Below are 23,625 nucleotides of genomic sequence, written 5' to 3'. Positions count from 1 at the left end.
ATCTGCCCACTGGAGTCACTCCGTGTAACACCACGTGGCCTCCTCTGCTGGTCTAGCTGCCACACTGGCTGCCCACGGGCCAAGAAGCTGCTGGCCACCAGTGACCCAGTACACAACGTCCAGCAACCTGCTACATTTGCCTGGGCCTGTTGCACATTCACCTGTGACCACGCCAAGTGAAGGTTCCAAGTTTAAGACTGGGCTGTAACACTGAGACCTGCGATTGTTAGAGCCAGCTGTCACTGTTGGGTCCATGGCACCAGCATGCGGATGGCAAGTGCCTGCAGTTCATGTTGTCCACGTGCGAGTTTGCTGCAACGATCATATGCACTTCACACAACATGCTGTGTCTCGTTGTGTCTACATACAAGACTGTAAGTGGTATAACTTTTTTTGTGGTTGCACCAGTGACGAACTATCATGAGATGTCGACACATGTTGTACTATCGATAAAGAATTTTCTTTCATTACTATTAACAATAAATTTTATAGGTTATTCAGACATGAACTGAAATATAAATTCAGTAAGGTTAGGAAATTGGCTGATGCACCTTCTAAGTAGAAATATTTGGTTATACACGCTTCAAAAGAAGACTTGTATAGCTAAATCAATTTTATAAGATTAGTGGTGTGACTGAGTATGCCATGACACAGTTGCTAAGAAGAGGTTCATTTTCACCTGTTAAGAACTGTAATTTAATCAGCAGAGCATTTATTCAGTACTTTCCATATCTCATTACACTAGCACCATTGTTTTTTCTAGAGATTAACTTAAATATATTTGTAGTTGTGAATAGAAAATAGATACAGCTCTCTGCTTTGTTTGAATACCTTCCGTTAGCTACAAATATGGTTCTACAGAGGAACGACTCTGCTTGTGTGTAGCGTAGTGGTAGATATATGTTTGCTAAATGTAACTTCTTAAGGACATAATGTGAGTGATACAAGCTGGGGAGAAAGGTGAAGCACACTTGCACTGATTGGTGCTGTTACTTTAAGAGCGCAGCGAAGCACGTAAATAAGACGTTACTATGAAAATATTTCAGCATATACACGTACAATAAGCTTTAGAGCTTTTTCATGTTTCTGCAACAGCTGTCGTGTACACGATCAGCGCTGCCATGTACGGACAGATTACATTTCCCCTCTTCATCTTCTCTGCCATATTTATCGCTACAACGTTGACACTGTTCGTATAGTTTCACTTTATAAATTTGTTTACCTTCCCCACCTTATGAACATATTATATTTACTTTGTAGCGGTTAGAGTCAGGATTAATACTGCCCGTAGATAATTTGATTAGTAATGTCACCGTTGAGTGGTTTATGCTAAGACATGCACTGTACTGTGAATAAACATTAAGCTGAGCTTGGTTCATTTTATGCTATTGATGGTTTAGTGATAGGATTAACATTAGATCGTGAATAGTTAGGCAGAATTTGAAGCAGAAATGCTTGTCTTTGTCTAGTTGTTACTTGTGATATGTTTTCGTTTTAATGCAGAGGTCTTAACTTGGCGACGAGGACGCAGCTCGCTATTGGAAAACAGAAAGGAGGATCAGTTACTGGTGTCGGAAGTACCCTTCGCCACACACTCTAAGGTTGATTTACAGAGTACTGATGTAGATATAGGACTGAAGATATGCCGTTCATTGGCGTCTTCAGTGACATACAACTCGCATTGTCATGCAGAATCCTTGACAGTCGAAGAAACATGGTTCACTGTAATGAAAAAAGGGAAACATAGCAACGAGCAGTATACACTACTCGCCATTAAAATTGCTACATCAAGAAGAAATGCAGATGATAAACGGGTATTCATTGGACAAATATATTATACTAGAACTGACATGTGATTACATTTTCACGCAATTTGGATGCATAGATCCTGAGAAATCAGTATCCGGAATAACCACCTCAGGCCGTAATAACAGCCTTGATTCGCCTGGGCATTGAGTCAAACAGAGCTTGGATGGCGTGTACAGCTGCAGCTGCCCATGCAGCTTCAACACGATACTACAGTTCACCAAGAGTAATGGCTGTACCCATATAGGAAAGACAAATATTTCATTGCTCTTTGAAATAGACTGATATAGCCCAATATCTAGTCAGTCGGTATTATCACACATGGAACAATTAGCACTCCAGTGATCTGTTTCCAGCTAGGGAGAGCTTTGTGAAGTCTGCCGTCTAGTACCTGTTTACACTACATCAAATTTAGTGTACTGCGTGTTTTGACCACTCTGAACAATACCTCCTCTCATGATTAAATTAATTTAATATAGGTATTATAGGAGGTAGATTGAATCCAGTGTAAATGTGAAAACGGTAATGGAATCGAAAGCATAGTAAAAGTTCACAAAAATACTTTTATGTAGATGACCATCCAACTGTCAATTTCACGGACAAACACAAGAATTCATACAAACGTTTTCAGCAAACAGGAAGCTGTACTAATGTGACTAGCTGCGTTTAGCCTTACTTGATAATTGCTTGATGGTGACGGACACACTTCTCCAGGCGATAATGAAGTTCACGATAGGCAGGCGTTTTAGAAGAGTGGACCGGTCTCTCGGACATTTCTTTCGCGAGATTGACAAGTTTACTATTGAGCAACGTGAGCTGTATACGCAGCTGCGCGATGATGCTGACATTGAAGGAGTCGAAAACCATGGTCATCACCACGACGTGCATGGTCACTATAGAAACGTAGATCCACGTCACTGCGAAGCCTAGCGGCTGCTTCGCGTCAAAGGGCACAGCCAGTATGACGGGCAGGCCCTCGTCACTCACTGGGGAGAAGAGGTAGTAGACGACGGCGCCGATGCCGAACCAGATGTAGATCAGCGTGAAGCGACGCACGGCGCGGCTCTGCGAGCGAAGCATCGGAATGTCGTCCAGGGTCAGGAACTCCGCGAAGTCATTGCCGACCTGCAGGCAGAGAAACGCGTCAATGAGTACGATCTCAAGGAATTGGTCGCTTCCACAGTTTTATAGCATTAAAAGATTTCTCAGACGAAAGTACTTAAACTTACTAATAAAGGAAATGAATTCCCTAAATGAGTCTGTGATCGAGTTTGTTCAACAGCTCAATTTAACAACAACAGAAACTGTGGAATTCAGTCTGATTGGCAATGTAATGATCCAACTACAGGGAACGGTATATTCCACAGTTTTTGACGATAGTATTGTCAAACCGAGCTAATACCGTCAAGAGAAAATATTCAGAGAGAGGAGGCGAGGAACTGGCAGAAGTAAAGTTGTGAGAACGGGGCGTGAGTCGTGCTTGGGTAGCTCAGTTGGTAAGCACTTCCCCACGAAAGGCAAAGGTCCCGAGTTCGAGTCTCGGTCCGGCACACAGTTTTAATTTCTGCCAGGAAGTTTCAAGAGAAAATATTGTCTGCGACATGTGGCTGCCCTAAAATTTTTATTAAAACAGTGTTTTCTCCCGTTGCAGGCAATACCTTCTCTAGCTGAGTCCATTATCATTGTCGATTTTATGGAATAATGTACACTGTAGGAAAAAAAAAGAACGAGGCACCATGAAAGATTATCTTAATGGGACGGCAATCAGTAAGTACAAGGCGCAAGTACCGGGCGATCAAAAAGTCAGTATAAATTTGAAAACTTAATAAACCATGGAATAATGTAGATAGAGAGGTAAAAATTGACACATATGCTTGGAATGACATGGGGTTTTATTAGAACCAGCCCATATTGCTAGACGCGTGAAAGATCTCTTTCGTGCGTCTTTGGTGATGATCGTGTGCTCAGCCACCACTTTCGTCATGCTTGGCCTCCCAGGTCCCCAGACCTCACTCCGTGAGATTATTGGCTTTGGGGTTACCTGAAGTCGCAAGTGTATCGTGATCGACCGACACCTCTAGGGATGCTGAAACACAACATCCGACGCCAATGCCTCACCATAACTCAAGACATGCTTTACAGTGCTGTTCACAATATTATTTCTAGACTACAGGTATTGTTGAGGAATGATGGTGGATATACTGAGCATTTCCTGTAAAGAACATCATCTTTGCTTTGTCTTACTTTGTTATGTTAATTTTTGCTATTCTGATCAGATGAAGCGCCATCTGTCGGACATTTTGGAACTTTTGTATTTTTTTGGTTCTATTAAAACCCCATATGATTCCAAGCATATGTGTCAATTTGTACTTCTCTATCTACATTATTCCGTGATTTATTCAGTTTTCAAATTTATACTGACTTTTTGATCACCCAAAACAAATGATTACTATTTCAGAAAATTTCGATTATTTATTCAAGACAAAAAGATTTACAAATTAAGCAAGTCAATAACGCATTGTCAGTCTCTGGCCCTTATTTGGCTTGGAACTGATTGACAGAGGTGTTGGAGGCCCTCCTATCCAACTGGTGCGTCAGCTCGTCAAAACCCCGAGCTGGCTGTAGAAACCTGCTCATGTTGATCCAAACATTCTCAATTGCGAAAAGATCCGCCGACCTTGATGGCCAAGATGAGGTTTTGAAAGCAGTAGGAATCCTCGCCCTGTGCGGGCGGCCATTACATTGCTGAAATGTAAGCCGAGGATGGCTTGCCATGAAGGGGCATAGAATATCATCGATGTATGGTTGTGCTATAAGAGTGCAGCCGATGACAATCAAAAGGGCACTGCTATGAAAAGATGTGATACCATCACACCTGGTTGTGAGACAGTATGGTTGGCGATAGTCAGGTTAGTACCCCACGACTGTCTGGGGTGTCTCCAGACATTTTTTCCTGGTCGTCCTGGATCAGTTCGAAGCGAGACTCTTCATTGAAGACAATTGTACTCCAGTCAGTGAGAGCCCAGGCTGAACACAGTCTATATACGAAACTTCCTGGCAGATTAAAACTTTGTCCCGGACCGAGACTCGAACTCCGGACCTTTGCCTCTCGCGGGCAAGTGCTCTACCATCTGAGCTACCCAAGAACGACTCACGGCCCGTCCTCACAGCTTTACTTCCGCCAGTACCTCGTCTCCTACTTTCCAAACTTCACAGAAGGTCTCCTCTTCACCGAAGATCTTTTACAAAAGCTCGAAATGTGGAGCAGACTTCAATGCTAGATGCTTATAACAGTTCCTACAAAGAAACCTTGTCTCGAAACCTGGAAGAAAATCTAGTCGTATGAGAAATATGTTAGCGGCAAGAAATAATCAATGCCTTCTCTGCGTGTTAGCAATGGAGATACTACCGAAGACAGTGCTGCCAAAGCAGAGTTATTAAACACAGCCTTCCTAAATGCCATCACAAAAGAAGACGGAGTACATATTCCAGAATTCGAATCAAGAACAGTTGCCTGCATGAGTAACGTAAAAGTAAATATCCTCGGAGTAGTGAAGCAACTTAATAAAAGCAAGAAAGGCAGCAGGAGTAATTCACTTAATTACATGCCCACATTATTAACGTCGATATGTACCAGGATTTTGTAACACATATTATGTTCGAACATTATGAATTACCTCAAAGAAAACGGTCCATTGACACACAGGCTACATGAGTTTAGAAAACATCGATATTGTGAAGCACAATTAGCTCTTTATTCACATGAAGTGTTGAGTGCTATTAACAAAGGATTTCAGATCGATTCCGTACTTCTGGATTTCTGGAATGCTTTTGACACTGTACCACACAAGCAGCTTGCAGTGAAACTGCATGCACATGGAATATCGTCTCAGTTATGTCACTGCTTTGTGATTTCCTATCAGAGATGTCACAGTTCCCAGTAATTTAGTAATTGACGGAAAGTCATCGAGCAAAACATTAGTGATTTATGGTGTTCCTCAAGGTAGTGATATAGGCCCTTTTCTGTTCCTTACCTGCATAAAAGAATTGGGAGGTAACCTGAACAGCCGACTTAGGTTGTTTGCAGAGTACGCTGTCATTTATCAACTAATAAAGTCATCAGAAGATCAAAATAATATTGCGAAACTATTTAGAAAAGAAATCGGAATGTTTCGAAAATTGGCAGTTGACCCTAAATAACGATAATTGTGAGGTCATCCACATGAGCGCTAAAAGGAATACGTTACACTTCGGTTACACAATAAATCAAATCTGAAGACCGTAAATTCAAATAAGTACCTAGGAATTACAGTTACGAACAACTTAAATTGGACGAAAGACATAGAAAATGTTGTGTCGAAGGCTAACCAAAGGCTGCGTTTTATCGGTAGGACACATAGAAAGTGTAATAGACCTCCTAAGGGGACTCCCTACACTACCCTTGTCCGTCCTCCTTTAGAATACTGCTGCGCGGTGTGGGATCGTTACCAGATAGGATCGACGGTACATCGAAAAACATCAAAGAAGGGCAGCACGTTTTGTATTATCGCTAAATATTGGAGAGAGTGTCACTGAAATACAGGATTTGGGCTGGACATCAGTAAAAGAAATGCGTTTTTCGTTGAGACGGAATCTTCTCATGAAATTCCAATCACCAACATTCTCCTCCAAACGAGAAACTTTTTTGTTGACACCGACCTACATAGGGAGAAACGACCACGACGATAAAATAAGGGAAATCAGAGCTCTTACGGAAAGATATAGGTGTGTGTTCTTCCTGCGTGCAATACGAGATTGGAATAATAAAGAATTGCGATTGTGGTTCGATGAACTATCTGCCAGGCACTTAAATGTCATTTACAGAGTATCCATGTAGATGTAGATGTAGATATAGGTGTGGCTTCGCGTCTACATACACGACTTAAGTACGTGGGGGTCAGGTTTTGAGTCTTGCGTCCTTTTTTTGCGTTCCTTTAGACAGTTATGTATTATATCGAGGTAAGAATTATTATTTTATTTACCGGTATCATGGGCACCGCTGGTTAACTACAAAGTACAGTACAACAAAAACAGTACAGTACAACAAAAACCTACCATATTGCACCACAATTAAATAAGTAAAGCTTCCGAATAGCGACGATACCATAAATGACCACTGTGTTCTTTACTAAATGAAGTCTGTAAGCTAAGAAAGAAGAGACAAAAGGAAAGAAACAGAAAATTATACAGTTTTTGCTTGGTTAGAGAGAGGACAATAATTTTGTAACGCCTACTTTTACAACAGATCACATTTCAAAAAGGAGTTCGAAAAGGAGGGTTGTCTTGTGGAGCGATGTGAAGCACTGCCCCCTACCGGTGAGGGTAGGAAAGACATACCCAATCGCTGCACGTGCAGTGAGAAATGTCATTTGGTAAAGTCACAGGTTAAATACTTGGCATCCACTTTTGGGATATTTCCCGACATTTGTGGCCCCATATGTCTCATATTGAATTTCTATTCTCAGTATCATATACATCGCTTCAGAGATTTTTAACCATTAATAAGAACCACCCTGCATATCCAAAGGCATCGTTACTACAATCACGATATTTCAATACCGCTCCAGGTTGGTAACACAAAGCAACAGCAGATTACGCCTCCTTAAACTCTTGTCTGGCCGGACATGGGGACTGCATCCTTCCACCATCCTACACACCTACAAATCCTTGATCTGCCCCATCCCTTGTTATGCCAGCGTTGCTTGCTTTTCCTCTCTAGCAGGTTCTATAATGCCCTCCACATCCTCGAGTGCCATGCACTCTTCCTCACGTTCTATATCTGCCTTCTGTCCCCCAAGCTCATTCTCCGCGACCTCATCCCCTTCTTTTCCTTTTCCTTGAATACATGCACACCCCGTATATTGCCCACCAACTCAATCCCCCCCCCCCCCACCACTTGGTCTCCTCCTTTCTCTCCACCCTCAGGCAATTGCCACGCCCTTACCATTGTGACCCACTTTCTCTCCATCTCCACACTGTGCACATCCTTTCCCAAAACAACTTGCAGCATCTACCCCTCCCAGATGATGAACTTCGCTCTGGCATCTACCCCTCCTACCAACTCTAACCCCACATTCCTCCGGTCTCCTCCTCAATGCTCCCTCTCCTCCCCCTCCCTTGTCCTGAGTAGCTTTCCCCCTCCTACACTTCCGCCCTTTTTTGTGCTCCCCTTCAGTGTCTCTGCACTACCTCCTGGCTTGTGTTCCCTCTTCATCTCCCGCCCTACCCGTCTCCTGCCCCTTGGTGCGACTCCTGCCCCCTTTTTTCCTCTTCCTCCCAACCCCCATTGCACCTTCCTCCCCTCTATTTCCCTCCTGTCCAGCCTCGAGTGCCTCGACAGGTCCATACCAGTGTTTTTTTTTATTATTCTTGAGTGCTCCATGGTTTTCAGTGTTTTTATTGCCAGCTGTGTTCTTTAAACTTTATGGTGACTTTTTTACCGTCCCCCAGTGCATGTCTCCATCCTAGTGTGTATTTTAAGTCCCATCATCTCCATTTACGGTGTTTTTTATGTCCCCTTTTCTATCCCCCCCTTTTATATAATCGCCATACTGTATATTTGTCAAGCCATTTGACTGAAGAGCAGTGGACTGTGCCACTGCCAGCCCTCCCCTGTCCCATACGGGCATTGTTGTTGTTGTTGTCTTCAGTCCTGAGACTGGTTTGATGCAGCTCTCCATGCTACTCTATCCTGTGCAAGCTGCTTCATCTCCCAGTACCTACTGCAACCTACATCCTTCTGAATCTGCTTATTGTACTCATCTCTCGGTCTCCCTCTACGATTTTTACCCTCCACGCTGCCCTCCAATGCTAAATTTGTGATCCCTTGATGCCTCAAAACATGTCCTACCAACCGATCCCTTCTTCTAGTCAAGTTGTGCCACAAACTTCTCTTCTCCCCAATCCTATTCAATACCTCCTCATTAGTTACGTGATCTATCTACCTTATCTTCAGTATTCTTCTGTAGCACCACATTTCGAAAGCTTCTATTCTCTTCTTGTCCAAACTAGTTATCGTCCATGCTTCACTTCCATACATGGCTACACTCCAAACAAATACTTTCAGAAACGACTTCCTGATACATAAATCTATATTCGATGTTAACAAATTTCTCTTCTTCAGAAATGCTTTCCTTGCCATTGCCAGTCTACATTTTATATCCTCTCTACTTCGACCATCATCAGTTATTTTACTTCCTAAATAGCAAAACTCCTTTACTACTTTAAGTGTCTCATTTCCTAATCTAATTCGCTCAGCATCACCCGATTTAATTTAACTACATTCCATTATCCTCGTTTTGTTTTTGTTAATGTTCATCTTATATCCTCCTTTCAAGACACTGTCCATTCCGTTCAACTGCTGTTCCAAGTCCTTTGCCGTCTCTGACAGAATTACAATGTCATCGGCGAACCTCAAAGTTTTTACTTCGTCTCCATGAATTTTAATACCTACTCCAAATTTTTCTCTTGTTTCCTTTACTGCTTGCTCAATATACAGATTGAATAACATCGGGGAGAGGCTACAACCCTGTCTCACTCCTTTCCCAACCACTGCTTCCCTTTCATGCCCCTCGACTCTTATTACTGCCATCTGGTTTCTGTACAAATTGTAAATAGCCTTTCGCTCCCTGTATTTTACCCCTGCCACCTTTAGAATTTGAAAAAGAGTATTCCAGTCAACATTGTCAAAAGCTTTCTCTAAGTCTACAAATGCTAGAAACGTAGGTTTGCCTTTTCTTAATGTTTCTTCTAAGATAAGTCGTAAGGTCAGTATTGCCTCACGTGTTCCAACATTTCGACGGAATCCAAACTGATCCTCCCCGAGGTCTGCATCTACCAGTTTTTCCATTCGTCTGTAAGGAATTCGCGTTAGTATTTTGCAGCCGTGGCTTATTAAACTGATAGTTCGGTAATTTTCACATCTGTCAGCACTTGCTTTCTTTGGGATTGGAATTATTATATTCTTCTTGAAGTCTGAGGGTATTTCGCCTGTCTCATACATCTTGCTCACCAGCTGGTAGAGTTTTGTCATGACTGGCTCTCCCAAGGCCGTCAGTAGTTCTAATGGAATGTTGTCTACTCCGGGGGCCTTGTTTCGACTCAGGTCTTTCAGTGCTCTGTCAAACTCTTCACGCAGTATCGTATTTCCCATTTCGTCTTCATCTACATCCTCTTCTATTTCCATAATATTGTCCTCAGGTACATCGCCCTTGTATAAACCTTCTATATACTCCTTCCACCTTTCTGCCTTCCCTTCTTTGCTTAGAACTGGGCTGCCATCTGAGCTCTTGATATTCATACACGTGGTTCTCTTCTCTCCAAAGGTCTCTTTAATTTTTCTGTAGGCAGTATCTATCTTACCCCTAGTGAGATAAGCTTCTACATCCTTACATTTGTCCTCTAGCCATCCCTGTTTAGCCATTTTGCACTTCCTTTCGATCTCATTTTTGAGACGTTTGTATTCCTTTTTGCCTGCTTCTTTTACTGCATTTTTATATTTTCTCCTTTCATCAATTAAATTCAATATTTCTTCTGTTACCCAAGGATTTCTAGCAGCCCTCGTCTTTGTACCTACTTTATCCTCTGCTGCCTTCACTACTACATCCCTCAGAGCTACCCATTCTTCTTCTACTGTATTTCTTTCCCCTATTCCTGTCAATTGTTCCCTTATGCTCTCTCTGAAACTCTGTACAACCTCTGGTTCTTTCAGTTTATCCAGGTCCCATCTCCTTAATTTCCCACATTTTTGCAGTTTCTTCAGTTTTAATCTACAGGTCATAACCAATAGATTGTGGTCAGAGTCCACATCTGTCCCTGGAAATGTCTTACAACTTAAAACCTGGTTCCTAAATCTCTGTCTTACCATTATATAATCTGTCTGATACCTTTTAGTATCTCCAGGGTTCTTCCACGTATACAACCTTCTTTCATGATTCTTAAACCAAGTGTTAGCTATGATTAAGTTGTGCTCTGTGGAAAATTCTACGAGGCGGCTTCCTCTTTCATTTCTTAGCCCCAATCCATATTCACCTACTATGTTTCCTTCTCTCCCTTTTCCTACACTCGAATTCCAGTCACCCATTACTATTAAATTTTCGTCTCCCTTCACTATCTGAATAATTTCTTTTATTTCATCGTACATTTCTTCAATTTCTTCTTCATCTGCATAGCTAGTTGGCATATAAACTTGTACTACTGTAGTAGGTGTGGGCTTCATATCTATCTTGGCCACAATAATGCGTTCACTATGCTGTTTGTAGTAGCTTACCCGCATTCCTATTTTCCTATTCATTATTAAACCTACTCCTGCATTACCCCTATTTGATTTTGTGTTTATAACCCTGTAGTCACCTGACCAGAAGTCTTGTTCCTCCTGCCACCGAACTTCACTAATTCCCACTATATCTAACGTTAACCTATCCATTTCCCTTTTTAAATTTTCTAATCTACCTGCCCGATTAAGGGATCTGACGTTCCACGCTCCGATCCGTAGAACGCCAGTTTTCTTTCTCCTGATAACGACATCCTCCTGAGTAGTCCCCGCCCGGAGATCCGAATGGGGGACTATTTTACCTCCGGAATATTTTACCCAAGAGGATGCCATCATCATTTAATCATACAGTAAAGCTGCATGTCCTCGGGAAAAATTACGGCTGTAGTTTCCCCTTGCTTTCAGCCCATACGGGCAGGGGAATGAAATTACAATGAAGAAAAATAATTTGTGTAACAATAGACTCTTTGATTTCTCTCACAACTCGTCCTGCCTCATACAGTAGAGCTTCAAGATTTTACCTCCATTAGTAAGGGCATCTATCCTCACTTCTGAATAGTAGGACTAGCTTAAATTTAGGGACCATTATTCTGAGTAATGGACAAGCAGCAGTTTCTTCTTCTTCCTCTTTTACTAAGAACAACAGTCGTTGCACCTGCGTTAATATCTCAATACTCCTGCCCTAGTCTAGTTCATTTTGAGACTGAAACACTCGTACATTATTCATATTCCATTCGACTATTACTATCTCACTCTGTAAGCACCATGGCGACTTGGTTAGACATATTCTCAACAAATATGTCACCTCGCATGGCGCATTAATATATTAGTTCCTCTTATCATTTCCTAAAGAATACTATTGAAGTCCCTTTAACTTCAGTCGTCGTAGATCTCCGTTACTAACACACACAATTTCGTTTGGTTCTGAACGCTCCTGGACCAAAATTCGGCCAGTAACATATTCGAAATCCAGATGTGTTTTGTATCCACGCATGAGCAGCCTAATTCTAGCAGTAGTTTCTTTCCTGATGTGATGTGTCTGCAGGCTAAATTCCTTTGTAATATCAGAGTCCACGACACAAGCAACCGTCAAACTGTTCAATCCCCATTTGTGATGAGGATGACCTGGAAAAACTACATACTTTTTTTACTGAAGCTTTTATTTTCAGTGGCGATACCATCACTCACACCTACATTCGGTACTACTCTACTACGGTTCTTTCTAAGACCCCAGACTTCAGAAACTGGCATTGTTACGTGCTCTGGTTTGCAGCTGGATCTCACTATTGTTTGCCGTCTGGCCTCAACTGGTGGGGGCGCCCAGCAGCTCATTTATTGACTAATTGGGATATTGAAATACGCACCAATGGGGCTCCGTCACACATTCTACAAGTCCAGAAGACTACTACATATCGTAAAAAATTGGCCTCCCCTTCTGCAGAGGTGACTGGAGGAATCCACCAAATGAAGAGCCTCCCTGCGTGTGTGTCACTTAATAGCAAAATTACCTTACTCGTAAGTCAAATACCTGACAATAAACGTGATGTATCATTCTAATGAGGCATCAAGAGCTCGTACAGTAATCCGGAATAGATGAAGTGTGAAAACAACGAGTCACATTTGCGAACCGCTCTCAATTTGACTTCGGGCTTCGCCATGCTGATTAGTTTGGACCTATAAGGCGCCAACATGTTACCACTCCCAAGCCATTTCCTATCGCTTCAGTTCGGTCACGGTAGCGGAGATACAGGGGAGAAATCAATGACGGAACTCTAGTAGAGAAATAGTCACTGCAGTCCGGTTGTCTTACTACAAGGAAAATTTCTAAACATACAGATAAACTTTCTTATCCAGACATGGGCTGCAAGTAAAACTCAGCTACAACGTCGTGATTTCTGTACCATGGTCATGTTCCTCATAACGAACGTACTTGCTTGATACGATGAATTTATATGCGTGTACCTCGTATGTAACGTCAGTTTCAGCCTCAGTTAGTAACAATATTTTCTAAGAATCAATATACCATACAAGGAAATTTGTTGCTGTAATATGGAAACCTAACATATTATTCTCTCTACCCTTGGGTCAACAGTAGGTGTAGTAGAGAATTCTCAGCTCACTGTGTGTGTATTTTCCAGATGTTAGAACGTGTGGACTTCCCCGTTCCGATGTTTACTCTCCTCTGCTGCCTAGAGACTACGTTGGGTGCACTGGTAGCTGCTCAAGACAGGATGCTACAGCACTTGGAGGAAGAATCGCAGTATAACGTAATATTCAGCGTCCACCCTTTGCACGTACCACATTCCACACTCCACTGTGCGTTTTCAGTGGCCCTGCTGTGTGAACAGTTTGGAACAGTACCATACTGCTTATGGACCTAGTGGTGACGTAGAAAAACTTCTTCTGTATATGTAAATAAGTGAATTAAGTTACACAGACATAACGCATAAAATTAAGCGCATATTTTCTGGAAAACTTTCCTGTGGCGGTGGTACCCCATGAGATTTTTTCCTGTGTACAAAAAATTCGGACAGCCACATACCAAATGGATCACTTCCTTACAAAGCCTTACCTGCGAATATTAGTTCATATGTAAAAACCCGAACCGTGCCTTATCTTAGTCATATATCCGGGTGTGAGTCATGTTCATGCAAAGCTTTGGAACGATCTCCGTTCAGTAGCTCGTTAAATGACTGTCTTCTATGCTGCATGCTTTTGAACAGGTTCAGAGCTGAGTTAAGGCATTTCTGTATGGTGGTTCTGATATGTTTCAGACGAGTCTTCAGCATGCTGCTGTCTACTGTTGTGTCGTCAGTGCCAGCCACGTAGACCTATCGCCATACCTCATAATCAGCCCCCTCTCCCCTTTCCTGCCGTCCTGCTTCCCGACTCTCCAGTGTGGTACCGGCTCCACTACTGGATCAGGGCAGCACCCCATCTAGGCCTTCTGATTTTTGTCAGTGGTGTGAGTGCATTGACTGCTCTTACAACACTGACCTATACTTGTGCATCAGTTCTTTCGATATGTTCCCATCTGAGAACACTTTTCAATTACAGATATCATTACCCCTGCCTAGAGACAGCGACAAACTATGTCAATATTGATGACAGCACACCAGACGGACGTTGCACTGAATGTGCTTGTTTCCCTTTCTGTGAGGGAGAGGGATATTACTTCGTCGGTCACGCGCCAGACAACATCCAATGGTAAGGTGCTGTGTGACTGGGTGCATAATCAGCACATGTGGACATTCGAGAAGCCTGACAGCGACGGCCGCCTTAAGAAGACACCACAGTTGATTGAACTACATTGTCGCATCTTCCATGAACGGCGGTCTATCGCCGGAGGACATCGTGTTACGTTGTGAACCAATGTGTAACTAGCCTGGCGGCAACCAATTACGAGGATCGACTTTACTCATCTGTGTGATGGTATAAGCAATGCCGCTGGGCCTCAACAGGCTCACTACAAGTACAGCTGGAGTTAACATCAACAAACCATCGTGTTACGTCCTGCAGAAGTCATCAATAAGTGGTACCACTGCCAGTACTGTGAATTTTCAGGAAGCCATCTCAGATTGCAGTGGGGTCATTACAGACACGTAAGAGGGACTGCCATACTTAAGCTGCATTGTCAAGTTACGGACATAGATATTGGAAGACAAAACTATTTCAGGAAGTTATTTATGTTCACTTATACAACAGTTCTATGTTCTGTCTGACTGTTCTAAAAAATAAAGCTATGTAACTGAGATCATTTATTCGTGTACTTGTCTGCCATACTAATCTTCCACAGTCGTATTGAGGTGACGCGCTACTGGACAGATTGCCACGTCACAACAGGCGTCAATCCTGTTTTATAAATCAATTTTTGAAATAGGTTTGTGTTTTATTCGTTTTACTTGTAACATGCACGTATTCAAAATGTGGTCTCTTACTCTGTTGCAAATAATCGAATAATTTTTCATACATTACATTTTAAACACAGTCACTTTGCCAATTTGAAAACCTTATGGAAAAGTTTGTCGTGCTCTTGTACTGGAAAAGGTGACTCTGACATCGGGCCAGTTGACAATACCGGTTAAAGCTGTACACGTTTTCAATGTGGGAAGGCGTAAGACGTTGTATTAGTTATTTTAATATAGCCACGTATTTTTTATTAAGCGAGTGGTCTTGTCACAGAGGTAAGACCGTTTCTCGTCAGATCACAGAAGTTAAAGTGGTGTCAGGCTTGGTTAGAACTTCAATAGGTGAAAGTTTGGCTCTGCCAAGCGCTGTGGACAACTGGGGCGCTCCAAGCCCTTGTGAGATCAAATGAGGAGCTACGTGAATGAGATGTAGCGGCTCTGCTCACGATAACTGACAACGAACAGGAGAGGGGTGTGCGAAACACATGCCCCTGCATATCCGCATCCAGTGACACCTGTCAGCTGAGGATGACACGGCGGTTGGCCGGTACCGTTGGGCCTTTTAAAGGCCTGTTCTGACGCAGAGTTTAGTTATGCATTCTTTATTCGATAGTGTTTAATAAAAAGACTATTGTGTTGAAGCTTAATACAGCTATAGATCAGTGCCTTTCGTCAACAACAATGAAACTAATTTATGTCCTTCACTGTTTTATCCACCATCCATGTATGTCTAATGCTGCAGTATTCTAGTAGTGAGCCAACGTAGACCACACCATATGCAGGACACTACTATATACTTTCTTTGAGAGTTTTTCTTCGTTGCTTCACGTGTTGATGTTAAGTCTTATATGCTTCCGTATCAACCCACATCAGCTTACTAAATCGCTACGACCTTTCTACAGACAATGGTTTAACATCGAAAGAGCTTTACCAACCCTCGAACTTAACAGAAATGATATTTGTATATAGCCTTCATTATACTGAAGTTGAAGTTAAATTGGGAGATTCATTAGAAGTTTCTGTGCGTTTGCGTTTATCTGCAGGAGGATGATATGCAGAACTTTTAGTGTCAGCATTACCCATAACCAGAACACAATCTGTCGCTATCACTGCAGCGAAATTATGCTTATTAAACATAACGATCTCACGTCCTTCGAACCGTTAATTGCATTAATAACTGTAACAGATATTAAATAAGGAGTGCTTAACAGATGTGACGAAATCGTCAACCTGCACCTGTCAGCTGGTCTCAGTACTCTACATTAAGAACGTTTCGTTTCTGGAGTAGGTTTAGTACGAAGATGACAGGAATAAATAAACACTGTCAAACGCATATTGTATGTTGAGAATCTGCAACAAAGTATAGCAAAATATGTTATCAGCTTTTATATAAAGAGTTCTGTTAAATGTCACGAAACTTAAAACACGTCAGGTAACATACTTCAAAATTACCTGTTGCACACTAAACTCACCCTCTGAATCGTTAGTGGCGTCTGTATAAAAATGAAACCTAGACGTGTAAACCTAAACTATGTGATTAGCACTTGAATGGATTGGAAATATCAGCCAACCAATTACAAAATACAGGTTATTAAACCATGACCATGGTTTCCGTAGTTTTAAAACTGTCTTCTTCAGAAGCTATTGTACCTCTTCACAAATATTACAACATTGGGTGTGGAATAATTATAATAAGCAAAATTACAGTAAATGTTTGCAATAATTTAGTGAAGCATACGTGTAGTCACGTATTATTTATACGCGGTGTGGGAGTCTAGTATGTGTAAGTGTCATCCTCTTAATGACCATGATTTAAAAGTAGCAGCTCTCTGCTTTAGGACTCTGTCTTAAAACTTTTTAAAATACCGCAAATTTGAGAGTGCATCCAACAACGTGTGCAGAGCTAGCGCTAATGACACACACCGACTGGCTTAAGAGGCACGAGTCTTGCATAGCTGTAATGAGCAGCGTGTGTGATTTCGCAAGTACATATTCACTACTGGAATTAACATATTAACTAAAAGGTTGAAAGCGGGAGAGGGGGGAGGGGTAAAATATGTATCGCTGACGTCAGATGTCTTATAAAGAGCCTGCAGGCTCAGGTAAGCATAGCAGACTAAAATATGGGCAAAAACGCACAAGAGGCGCTTGTGCGCGGATACGGAACTGTAGAAAGGATTAGTGTCAAAGCATAAACACTTCAATAAAATATTATTAATGTATAAGGGACCCAATACTACGTATATTGTCTCCCGCTATGAAGGAGTACTGTAAATACTGAAAGATTGTGGAAAGACAATAGGAGAGGGGGGTGGGGGGGGGGGTAGAGGAGAGGGGGTGGGGAGAAGAGGAAATGGGGGTTATATCATTACTTGTGAAATATCGTGCTGAGCGAAGTGGTGGTAGTGATAAGAGATGCTATATGAACAAATATACTAGATAGGGTATGTTATAAAATACCCAGTAAAATAACGCCCAGAAATCACGATGTTATTAGCAGAATAAAACACATTAAGAACAGAAAAAAGGTGGAGCGTGGCTACGGTGTTTCATTTGTACGATGTTGAAAAACAACTTAACTGTGGATGAGGAAGTGTCCCTCGTAAAAAGACGAAATAACAGACCTACCGAACATAGAATTTTGAGGAAAACAAACACCGCACGGAGGCCAGCGCCGGGAGGTAAAATTGTCCACTCGGCCAGAATAAGAGGCTTAGAACTCTCTAGGAATATCGAGTGGGCTGGCACAGTGGTTAGAGCATACAGGACTCGTATGTGGGAGGACGACGGTTCAAAGCCCGTGACTGCACATCTTGGTTTAGGTTTTCCGTGTTCCCTACATCGTTTCAGACAAATGCCGGGATGGTTCCATTCAAAGGACACTGTCGTTTTCCTGCCCCATCCTTTCCTAATTCGATGGGACCGATGACCTCGCTGTTTGGTATCGTCCCCCCAAAACAACCATCAGCAACAATAATCTTCCAGGAAAATCTACTGGGAAATTGTTGCTGATCACTTAAAATGTAGCCATCGTTTTTCTCTAAGTGTTTGAAAATATCTAAGTCTTTCCATAAATCTGATCTACGCCCTTTTACTTCTTTGCGTAAGATTACGTAATCCTCTATTTATGCGCTATATGACTTCAATGGCACATTTTTTAAAACCCTCCGGTCTCCTTCATTTTATTTTTGTAGTTAACATGTTAATTCTAGTAATGACTTCGTACTTGTGAATGCGTACAGGGTGCGCAGAGGTGCCACGTACAAGCTGAGCCCTAAGACTCCTGGCTCCACTGTCAGCCAGTCGGCGCGTGTCACTAGCTCTGTACGTGGCATAATTACACTCTGAAGGATCCGATGCCACGTTTTATGTTTAAATTTCATATACATACGCATATTTCAAGTGTCACACTACACGTTGTTGTATCCATTGTCCAAATTGTGATATTTTAAACAAAACCTTGCAGTAGAGAATTACCACTTTTAAATCATAAATTTTAAATGGTGAATAAGTGGGTGACACGCACATTTACTTGACAGAATCAACGACACCCCCCTCGGGTAGAGATAATATGAGATCCTACGTAGGTTCGTTTCACTATATTATTTGTAAACATTTACTGAAATTTTGCTTATTGTAATGATACCATCTCCGTTCCACACACAACGTTTTAATAGTAGTTAATAGGGACGATATCTTCTGAAGAACTATCAAAACCACGGTCAAGGTTTAACAAACCTGTATTTTGCTACTGGCTGACTGTTACACTACTGGCCATTAAAATTGCTACACAAAGAAAAAATGCAGTTGATAAACGGGTATTCATTGGACAAATATACTAGACTAGAACTGGCATGTGATTACATTTTCACGCAATTTGGTTGCATAGATCCTGAGAAATCAGTACCCAGAATAACGGCCTTGATACGCCTCGGCATTGAGTCAAACAGAGCTTGGATGGCGTGTATAGGTACAGCAGTCCATGCAGCTTCAACACGATACCACAGTTCATCAAGAGTAATGACTGGCGTCTTGTGACGAGTCAGTTGCTCGGCCACCATCGACCAGACGTTTTCAGTCGGTGAGAGATCTGGAGAACGCGCTGGCAGCAGTCGAACATTTTCTGTATCCAGAAAGGCCCGTACAGGACCTGCAACATGCGGTCGTGCATTAACCTGCTGAAATGTAGCGTTTTGCAGGGATCGAATGAAGGATAGAGCCACGAGTCGTAACACATCTGAAATGTAACGTCCACTGTTCAAAGTGTCGTCAATGCGAACAAGAGGTGACCGAGACGTGTACCCAATAGCACCCCATACCATCAGGCTGTGTGATAGGCCAGCATGGTGATGACGAATACACGCTTCCAATGTGCGTTCACCGCGATGTAGCCAAACACGGATGCGACCATCAAGATGCTGTATAGATAACCAGGATTCATCCGAAAAAATAACGTTTTGCCATTCGTGCACCCAGGTACGTCGTTGAGTGCACCATCGCAGGCGCTTCTGTTAGTGATGCAGCGTGAAGGGTAACCGCAGCCATGGTCTCCGAGCTGATAGACCATGCTGCTGCAAACGTCGTCGAACTGTTCGTGCAGATGGTTGTCGTCTTGCAAACGTCCCCATCTGTTGACTTAGGGATCGAGACGTGGCTGCACGACCCGTTACAGTCATGCGGATAAGATGTCTGTCATCTCGACTGCTAGTGATACGAGGTCGTTGGGATCCAGCACGGCGTTCCGTATTACCCTCCTGAACCAACCGATTCCATATTCTGCGAACAGTCATTGGATCTCCACCAACACTAGCAGCAATGTCACGATACGATAAACCGCAATCGCGATAGGCTACAATCCGACCTTTATCAAAGTCGGAAACGTTATGGTAGGTATTTCTCCTCCTTACGCGAGGCATCACAACAACGTTTCACCAGGCAACGCCGGTCAACTGCTTTTTGTGTATGAGAAATTGGTTGGAAACTTTCCTCATGTCAGCACGTTGTAGGTGTCGCTACCGGCGCCACCCTTGTCTGAATGCTCTGAGAACCTAATCATTTGCATATCACAGTATCTTCTTCCTGTCGGTTAAATTTCGCGTCTCTAGCACGTCATCTTCGTGGTGTAGCAAATTTAATGGCCAGTAGTGTATTTCCAATCTGTTGAAGCTCTTGTTTGCACAGTTGTCGAATCGAAGCCATGTTCAGAACGTTAAGTGGTTAGTGATCTGACCTCTTTCGTCAACTTAGCCTGCTCTCCCCTACGTTAAGTAGGTTAGCTGTTGCCGCAACTAGCAGCCGGCTAAGAAATATCCACACAGAAATTAAAGCACGTCAGGAGACGCAGTAACAACTCTCAGGGTAATGTGGTTCCCTGACTAACCTGAAGAGCAAGCTTATGGAAGGCCCGCTCGCACAGAGTTATGTGAACCATGCGGAAGAGCCAGATGATGTTTGTGTCAGCGACGCCGAGCGTCATCGTGAAGGCGGTCAGGTCGTCCGTGCCCTCGCGGTACAACACGGTGACCTCAGAGATGAAGAACGACAGGATGAGAGCTGTCATGACGATGGTGCAGAGCCGAAAGCAGAGGGGCGACCTGGCGGCGCCGCGAGGGTGTCGTAGCACGGCCGTCCAGTGCAGAGGCTGCAGCAGGTGGTTGAGGTCGCTGGCGGCGTCCGCTGCCGCCGCCACTGCAGCAGGCGCTGCTGCGCTCACCATATTCCGTTTCTACCTGCACACAGAAACAATGCTGCAATAGCGTGACGTCGCTGGTTTGTGGTTCTTGGTGACGAAGGCTTGGTTTATACAATGCACAAAATTACACAGAGGTGACAAATACACATCTGGCCATTAAATTTGTTACAACACGAAGATGACGTGCTACAGGCGCGAAATTTACCCGACAAGAAGAATATGCTGTGATATGTATAAGATTAGCTTTTCAGAGCATTCACACAAGGTTGGCGCCGGTAGGGACACCTGCAAAGTGATGACATGAGGAAAGCTTCCAACCGATTTCTCATACACAAACAGCAGTTGACCGGCGGTGCCTGGTGAAACGTTGTTGTGATGATTCGTGTAAGAAGGAGAAATGCGTACCATCACGTTTCCGACTTTGATAAAGGTTGGATTATAGCCTACCGCGATTGCGGTTTATCGTATCGCGACATTGCTGCTCGCGTTGGTCGAGATCCAATGACTGTTAGCAGAATATGGAATCGGTTGGTTCAGGAGGGTAATACGGAAAGCCGTGCTGGATCCCAACGGCCTCGTATCACTAGCAGTCCAGATGACAGGCATCTTATCCGTTTGGCTGTAACGAATCGAGCAGCCACGTCTCTATCCGTGAGCCAACAGATGGGGACGTTTGCAAGACAACAACCATCTGCACGAACAGTTCGACGACGTTTGCAGCAGCATGGACTATCAGCTCGGACACCGTGGCTGCGGTTGCCCTAGACACTGCATCACAGACAGGAGCACCTGCGATGGTGTACTCAACGACGAACCTGGGTGCACGAATGGCAAAACTTCATTTTTTTATGAATTCAGTTTCTGTTTACAGTATCATGATAGTCGCATCTGTGTTTGGCGACATCGTGGTGAACGCACGTTGGAAGCGTGTATTCGTCATCGCCATACTGGTCTATCACCCTGCGTTATGGTATGGGTTGCCATTGGTTACACGTCTCCGTCACCTCTTGTTCACATTGACGCAACTTTGAACAGTGAACGTTACATTTCAGATGTGTTACGACCCGTGGCTTTACCCTTCATTCGATCCCTGAGAAACATTTCAGCAGGATAATGACGATCGCATGTTGCAAGTCCTGTACGGGCCTTTCTGGATACATAAAATGTTCGACTGGTGCCTTGCCCAGCACATTCTCCAGATCTCCCACCAATTGAAAGCGTCTGGTCAATGGTGGCCGAGCAACTAGTTCGTCACATACGCCAGTCACTACTCTTGATGAACTGTGGTATCGTGTTGAAGTTGCATGGGCAGCTGTACCTGTACAATCCCTCGATGCTCTGTTTGACTAAATGTCCAGGCGTATCAAGGCCGTTATTACGGCCAGAGGTGGTTATCCCCGGTACAGATTTCTCAGGATATATGCACCCACATCGCGTGAAAATGTAATCACATGTTAGTTCTAGTATAATATATTTGTCCAATGAATAGCCGTTCATCATCTGCATTTCTTCTTGGTGTAGCAGTTTTAATGGCCAGTAGTGTAATAAGGGGTGGAGATATGCAGATAAACAGGCGGTGGTAGTATCACGATCACGAGGTATAAAAGGGCAGTGCACAGGCGCAGCTGTCCTTTGCACTCAGAGCAGTCATTCACAAGGTTTACTACGTGATTATAACCGCACGATGGGAATTAACAGACACTGGAAGTGGAATGGTAGTTGGAGAGAGACGCAACGGACATTCCATTTCAGAGGTAATTCAATATTCCGTGATCCACAGTATCAAGGGTGTGCGGAGAATAGCAAATTTCAGGCATTGCCTCTCCCTACGAAGAACGAAGTGGCCGACAGCTTTCACTTAACGACCGGGAGTTAGCGTAGAATTGTCGGTGAAGCTGAAAAGCAACGCTGCACCAAATTATAGCAAAAATCAACGTGGATCGTAGGGTGAACGTAGCCGTTAGGACAGTGCGGCGAAATTTGGTATTAATAGGCTATGGCAGCAAACGACCGACGCGTCTGCCTTTGCTAACAGCACGATGTTGCTTCTGGGCTCGTGACTGGAAAACCATGACCTGTTCATATGAGTCCCTGTTTCAGTTAGTAAGATCTGACGGTACGGTTCGAGTGTGGCTCACAACCCACGAAGCCATGGACTCAGACTGTCGATAAGGGGCTGTGCAATTTGGTGGTGGCTTCATATTGGTGTGAGCTGTGTTTACATTGCATGAAACCGATCATTGAGTGGAAATGGTTCTGTTCGATTACTTGGAGACCATTTGCAGCCATTCATGAACTACACGTTTCCAAACGACGATGGAATTTTGATGGGTTACAATTTTTCGCGATTGGTTTGAAGAACATTCCGGACAGTTCGTACGAATGATTTGGCCACCTAGATCCCCCGACATGAATGCCATCGAACAGCTATGGGACATAATCGAGAGGTCAGTTGGTGTAGAAAATCCTGCACCACTAACACTTTTGAAATTGTGGATGGCTATAGGGGCAGCATGGCTCAATATTTCTGCAGATGACTTCCAAAGACTGGACTGCCACATCTAGTTTCTGCACTACGTTGGGCAAAAGGAGGTGCAAAACGATATTGAGAGGTATTCTATGACTTGTGTCACATCAATACTAGCTGTTTAGCGTATGCAAGCTATCAGGAAAACTCGGGCAATTACGAGGGTTGTAACTTTAATATAGGCAATTATTTATTTGCGAAAAAACTAAATGCGAGTTTCAAAGTTTTACTCATCTCCAAAGTAGTCACCAGCATTGCGCATAACCCCTTGGAAGTCGTAGGACACTCTTATCATTGCCAGTTGTGTTGACAGTTCGAGCTGCGCGGTGTATTTCCCGACGAATTTGTAGCAGTTCTGAAGTGTATGCCGTGAAGTGTTTCC

At 43.2% G+C, this 23,625-nt stretch overlaps 1 protein-coding gene across 1 annotated transcript in view; it reads right to left on the bottom strand.

Moving 5' to 3' along the window:
* LOC126278841 (odorant receptor Or2-like) overlaps positions 1 to 20,740 on the bottom strand; it is a 45,845-nt gene extending 25,105 nt beyond the window's left edge. The window contains exons 1-2 of the mRNA XM_049979117.1: positions 20,405 to 20,740; positions 2,483 to 2,931 (exon numbers count right to left, since the gene is read on the bottom strand). Of these exons, the coding sequence (XP_049835074.1) occupies positions 2,483 to 2,931; positions 20,405 to 20,740 (785 nt within the window). The remainder of the gene's footprint in view (positions 1 to 2,482; positions 2,932 to 20,404) is intronic.
* Between the last annotated feature and the right edge of the window lie 2,885 nt (positions 20,741 to 23,625).

Source organism: Schistocerca gregaria, chromosome 6, assembly GCF_023897955.1.
Source record: "Schistocerca gregaria isolate iqSchGreg1 chromosome 6, iqSchGreg1.2, whole genome shotgun sequence".
NCBI classification, from domain to species: Eukaryota; Metazoa; Arthropoda; class Insecta; order Orthoptera; family Acrididae; genus Schistocerca; species Schistocerca gregaria.
Note: the sequence above shows the minus strand (reverse complement) of the source record. Positions and strands in the feature narration are given on the sequence as shown.